The sequence below is a fragment of the Papio anubis genome, chromosome 14, assembly GCF_008728515.1.
Source record: "Papio anubis isolate 15944 chromosome 14, Panubis1.0, whole genome shotgun sequence".
NCBI lineage: Eukaryota > Metazoa > Chordata > Mammalia > Primates > Cercopithecidae > Papio > Papio anubis.
In genome coordinates this window covers 43,995,288-44,001,287 of record NC_044989.1, presented here as the reverse complement: position 1 = coordinate 44,001,287, position 6,000 = coordinate 43,995,288, and the positions used below count along the sequence as shown (strand labels likewise).

At 38.7% G+C, this 6,000-nt stretch overlaps 1 protein-coding gene across 3 annotated transcripts in view; it reads right to left on the bottom strand.

Annotated features, from left to right (window-relative positions):
* Positions 1-2,948: 2,948 nt before the first annotated feature.
* The window catches only part of PLEKHH2 (pleckstrin homology, MyTH4 and FERM domain containing H2), a 124,969-nt gene continuing 121,917 nt past the window's right edge, over positions 2,949-6,000 (bottom strand). For all 3 annotated transcript variants that reach the window (XM_021924790.2, XM_021924791.2, XM_021924792.2), the window contains one exon: positions 2,949-5,530. In XM_021924790.2, the coding sequence (XP_021780482.2) occupies positions 5,345-5,530 (186 nt within the window). In that variant the 3' untranslated portion in view covers positions 2,949-5,344. The remainder of the gene's footprint in view (positions 5,531-6,000) is intronic.

Below are 6,000 nucleotides of genomic sequence, written 5' to 3'. Positions count from 1 at the left end.
ACAGTGGAAAAGCAAACTGGGCAGGTAGATGGGGCTACTGTGAAGGATACTGTAGTCTAAACTTTACTGTGTTGGTTATGAGAAACCAAATAGGGTTGAAAAATAGGAGTGTGCCATGATTAGACATGAGTTTCATGAGATAATTTTTTGCAGCTGCGTGAAGGATATTTTGGCATGTAAAGACCATGTGGAGGCTATTAACAATAGCTAGGAAAGTGACAGGCAGAGTTTGAATTTTTTTTCCCTTGTTTTCAAAGTTATATCAGCTAATTGTAGGGGAAAAAAGGTATGCACAGAAAATTAAGAGGGTAAAATAAGCATAAGCCGGAAGTAATCATTGTTAGGTATTTTGGAAATACATTTGATATGTTTCATTCTAATCTTTTTCCTTACAAAGTTGAGATCAATTGTAAAGTTAATTAACATCCTGATTTTAACATGTATTTCCCCATATCAAATTTTAAAAATGCACCATATCAAATTTTTAAAATGCATCATAAACATAACTTTGATTGTTGCAGAATATTTTACTACATAGATTTTTCATAATTTACTTAAGCATTCTCCTAATGATGAGTACGTTTGGGGTGGTTCAGAGTAAACACCTAACATGAGCTGGGTTAATCCCAGTCCTTCCCTGAAATTTTTCAAACTAGAATTGGGAAAAGCAAGTCACTCCACCTCTAGAAGAAATTAGCATATTTTGTGCTAAATTAATTATTTTGTAGTTAGTGAGCACACAGTAGCAGACACACATCAATATGAAGAGAAAGCGCTGGCATATGTCTCATGGTTCTAGTTGTCCCTAAGGCTTACCTGTGTCCTCACCTTTCTTATGGCTTGGTTGTTCAGCTTACTCTTTGATTATATGAGACATCCTAATATCCTTGTAATACAACTTCTCATTTTTGTCTAAGCTGGTTCAAGTTGAATTTTGGAATTTACAGCAAAAAGAGTTCTATCTAATACAATTACTAGGCAGTAGAGAATAAGACGTTGGTAAGAGGGAGAAAAGTCAATGTTTCTTTCTTGATTGATGAACTGGTGATCCTCTTAACCAATTTTGAGGGGCACAGAGCAGGAGAAGCAGGTTTAGAGGACATGGTGAGTTTGAGATATCACCCAGCAGATAGTTGGACCATTTGGGGTCTGCTGGACTTGGCAGTTAAGTGGTCAGTGACAACCTCATGTGAAGAAGTTTCGGTAGAATAGTCAGAACATGAAAGCGGTGTTGATGATACCCTATCCCTGAGGGGAACATCTTATAATCTGTACATGATCCAAAACCTAAGAACTCTCCACAAGCTTTTCTAAGGTTACACTTTCTGTTAACTTTTCTCTCATAAAAGGCAACTCTTATTGGAGTTTGATAGCATTTTCTAGAAACTCAAGAATAACCTCTAAGCCATTTCCTCTGGTATTACCCAATATTCAGTTCCTAGGAACTCCTGGGAATTCATTAGAGCCACATAGTGAGAGAGGGAATTAGCCTTCTCTTGCCACTGCCACTGTTAAAGAAGAGTAATTTGATTTTCATAAAACCACAATATAACCTAGCAGCACGTTCAGAAAGAGATGCCCTTCCTCTCCCACCCCTACTCTGTTTATTAGAAAATGATGTTGGCAGGCCGGGCACGGTGGCTCATGCCTGTAATCCCAGCACTTTGGGAGGCCAAGGTAGGCAGATCATCTGAAGTCAGGAGACCAGCCTGACCAACATGGTGAAACCCCATCTCTACTAAAACTACAAAAAATTAGCGGGGCAAGGTGGCGGGAGCCTGTAGTCCCAGCTACTTGGGAGGCTGAGGCAGGAGAATGGGGTGAACCCGGGAGGTGGAGCTTACAGTGAGCCGAGATGGCGCCACTGCACTCCAGCCTGGGCGACAAAGCAAGACTGTGTCTCAAAAAAAAGAAAAAAAAAAAAAAATTAGGGGGGCGTGGTGGCAGGTGCCTGTAATCTCAGATACTCCTGTGCTTTGCCAACATCATTTTCTTTTTTTTTTTTTGACCAGATCCTGACCTTGTGATCCACCCGCCTCGGCCTCCCAAAGTGCTGGGATTACAGGCATGAGCCACCATGCCCGGCCATCCCTTTCTTCTTTTAGGGAAAAGAGATTGGGGGGAAATGTGAGAGGAGATGTCATTTCTGCATAAATCAGGTGGGCAGCAGGGAAACTGCTCTGTCCACTTCTTCCTGCTTGTCACTTCTCTTCCTCAATTTTCAAATTACTGGAGCCTCCCCTTCCTAGAAATCAGCTGCTCGGGGCGGGGGAGTGGGTGGGGGAAATATGTTCTTGGCATCCCACCAACAGGTAAAGCCTTTTTCTAGAGAAACATGGTTATCCATGGTGGTTACTTCTTCAGGATCATGCTTCAGGTGCAATTAAGGGTTAAATGTATTGTTCTAGGAACTTAACCACTGTGTATTTTTATTAAATTGGCAGGTAAGCACATGTATTTCTTTTATGAAAAAAAAAATCCAAACAGCAAACTATTAAACACATTTTTGAAATAGAGGGTCTTTATAAGTTGTGACTAACTTCTCTTGTAAATTGAGAGTTAAATTCATTTCTAAGCTATGATAGTATTTGATTTTAAGGGCACACACACACACACACACACACACACAGTCCAGAACATTTAAAACAAATTTTTGGAACATAGTCCATTCAACTCACCTATATGAAATATGAAATCATGGGAGAACCAATATTTCTATCTATTTACCTATTTATATATTGTGTATCAATATGCACACATATGGATTAAAATTACAATTTGCCAAAACAGCTTTCTTTTATATGGATAAAACACAGCAACACTGAAGACAAAGCATGAATGCAAGAGAAGGAGGTAATAACTACCATTTTCACTAGTACTACACCTCAGCTTTGACAATGAAAACATTAGGTATTTCTTGAAGATTATTCAAAAGGTAATGCTCAAAATGGGTTTTGTAAATCATTTATTATGATTGAAAGGGAAGAAAATGATAGGAGACAAATATTACAATTAAACGTGTAACATTATTCTCTTGTAACCAATCATAATAACATACTTTGAATTTTTGAATGGCTATATAATTTCCCAGAAAATAAAATTTTCACATCATCAGTTACAGAAAATTGATTTCCTTCCATCAAAATATTTTATCTCTGCTCTATCAAAAATAAATGCCTAGTCTAAAGTACTACTCAGTTTAAGCTAAGCCTTCACTACCTGTTTAAATTAGAAGATTGTGGGGAGGGGCTTACCAAATGATGAATAAACTACTGCATGAGAATAAAGCCCTCACACATAAGTAACAGCTCTGTCGAGCCTCTGGCTCACCAACTAATTATGAGATGGCTGTCTGGGAACTTAGATACTCTACTGTATCCCAGCCAAAAGGTTTCTGAGAGTCATCATAAATTGGTTACCAGTTTATTCTCAAAAACAAATGTGCTTATTCAATGGGTGACTGTGGCTCAAAAGATGTAGGGGAAACAGTCAATGGAAATCTATTTTGATGGGGTTTAAAAAATATTCTTTTTGGTCATTATCAATAAAGTACAATATTTTTTTGAGCAATGTACTTCTTAGCTCTGTCCTTTCTAAGGATGCTAATACAGTATGGAACATTTTTTAAAGACTTAATGTGAGAACAGTACATTGCCACAGGGAGAAAGCAGCAAAGAAGAAAATATGACGTCTTGGCCAACAAATTAATTCAGCAGCTAACATTTCTCAAATTGGTTTAAAAAAATGACAAAGTGATAAATATATGTCCAAAAAATAAATACAAATATTCTATACATAAATAAAATTAAGTATACTCATGATTACCATTACAATTGAACATTTTAATAATATAATTTTCATGTCTTATCACAGTTTCATTTTTATCTCGAATATGAACTACATTGTTGTGACACATACTGGAATACACTGACCACTTACATAACCTAATAAAGTAATGCACTTAAGTACTCTATCAACTAAAATTTAACCTCCTTTGACAGAAGAATTATTTTCTCTTTTCTTTTAAAAAATATTTTTGAGGCTGGGCACGGTGGCTCATGCCTGTAATCCCAGCACTTTGGGAGGCTGAGGTGGGAGGATTGCTTGAACCCAGGAGTTTGAGACCCAGCCCGGACAACATAGGGAGATCCTGTCTCTACTAAAAATACAAAAATTAGCTGGGCATGGTGGTGCATGCTTCTAGTCCCAGCTATTCAAGAGGCTGAAGTGGGATTGCTTGATCCCGGAAGGTCGAGGCTGCAGTGAGCTATGATGGCCCCACTGCACTCCAGCCTGGGCAACCAGAGTGAGACCCTGCCTCAAAAAAATAAAATGAAATATTTCTGGAGCCAGGTGTGGTGGCTCACACTTGTAATCCTAGTACTTTGGGAGGCTGAGGAGACAGGATTGCTTGAGGCCAGAAGTTCAAAGCCAGTCTGGGCAACATAGCAAGACCCTATCTGTATATACATATGTATGTATGTGTGGGGAATCTATTTTCAAACTATAATTAGAAGGTAATGTGTGAGGGGGAAAGCTTTAAGGATTGTCTTTGTTTTTAAAGATATTATTAATAAAGCAAGGTCAAGATGACCCAGCACCAAATACAGTGAAATGTGGGCAATATTCTTGTGAACCTGGGCAGCACGAACAGTCAAGGAATGTCAGGAATCACCACCTTGTTTTAAATTTTACACTCCAGTGATCTGAAAAGGTGACAGGGTATACTTTCTAATACCACACAGGAGGCTCAGGTTACCTAACGTTACCCTGCTTTCTCATATAATGATTCATAGAGCCGGAAGATGTATTGCACCTGTTCTGAAAATGGACGCCTCACACCACTCTGCAGCTGTTTCTTATTCTGCATGTTCTACTCCTTTCCAAACACTATATCACTAATTAAAAGCACATTTAATTATAGTACTTACTATTTTGGCAGTGAACATTTCCAAATAATCAACTGGTTTACCAGATGAGAGTTTGGAATCTCCCTTTCTAAAGATTGCCAGAATATTAAAAAGGGGAAGAAAAGAAAAGAAAAGAAAAGCCACATTGCACAATGTGTCTGATGACAAGGGAGAAGGGAGATGGAAAAAATGATGAATTCTTACTCATTTACTCTATGAGAAAATCAGTGTGTTGGCAAATTTTGTGTTTATGTTTTACTGTTAATATTTATTTGAATATTTAAGAATCAAATAAAAGAGACTAACCCCCTTCATTGTTAAAGTTTGGAATACCGGTGTGTGGCTGCCATGCTGCCAGGTGTAAAGGAACTTGTAGGGAGCTGATACAGCCACAGCATGGAGGACAAGGAGTGAACGTTCAGGCTCCCTGGCTTTCAGAGTAAGGTGGGGCCTTTGGTCGGTCTGCTGCTTGACAGAAGAGGCTGGCTTCCCATCATTCTGGCTTGGGGTCCCCGGGTCTGGGCTGAGAGCAGTGCTGGAGCAGAGAGGTGGTGAAATGCTGCCTTTTGCTGATGGAAGTTGTTTATGTAACTGGCGATCAAAAGAGTAATTTCAAGAATCTAAAACAAGGAAAACAGAATTGTTATGCTCCTGAGAAGTTCTCATCACTTCCAGAAGAGCACAGTGTTGGCCACAGGTGAGCTCCATTTGCAAGTGCCCAGGCTACCAGAATTCCCTTCTCTCTAGATCAAACAATGAAGTGCTTACATGTCCAGCACCATCAAGGCAGCCACACATTTTTTCATCACTTAAACCAGCAGAAAGAGTGAATCTCAAAAACAACCACATTGAGTGGCAATCTTAGGAAATGTGACAGTCAGTAGTACAGCTCTATCAAATTATCATAAAGCCACGTTCGTGAATATATGAATTAAGAAAGTTAGTGTCATAGGAACTCTCTATTTTCACTAAAGACTGAGTTCCCTGATCTGCACTTACTGGTTAGCTGCTTTCACTTAAGTATAGGCTTAATTAAGAAAGACATCTATTTTTTTAAAAAAGCTTCAGATTCTGAAGAAGTAATTTCTTT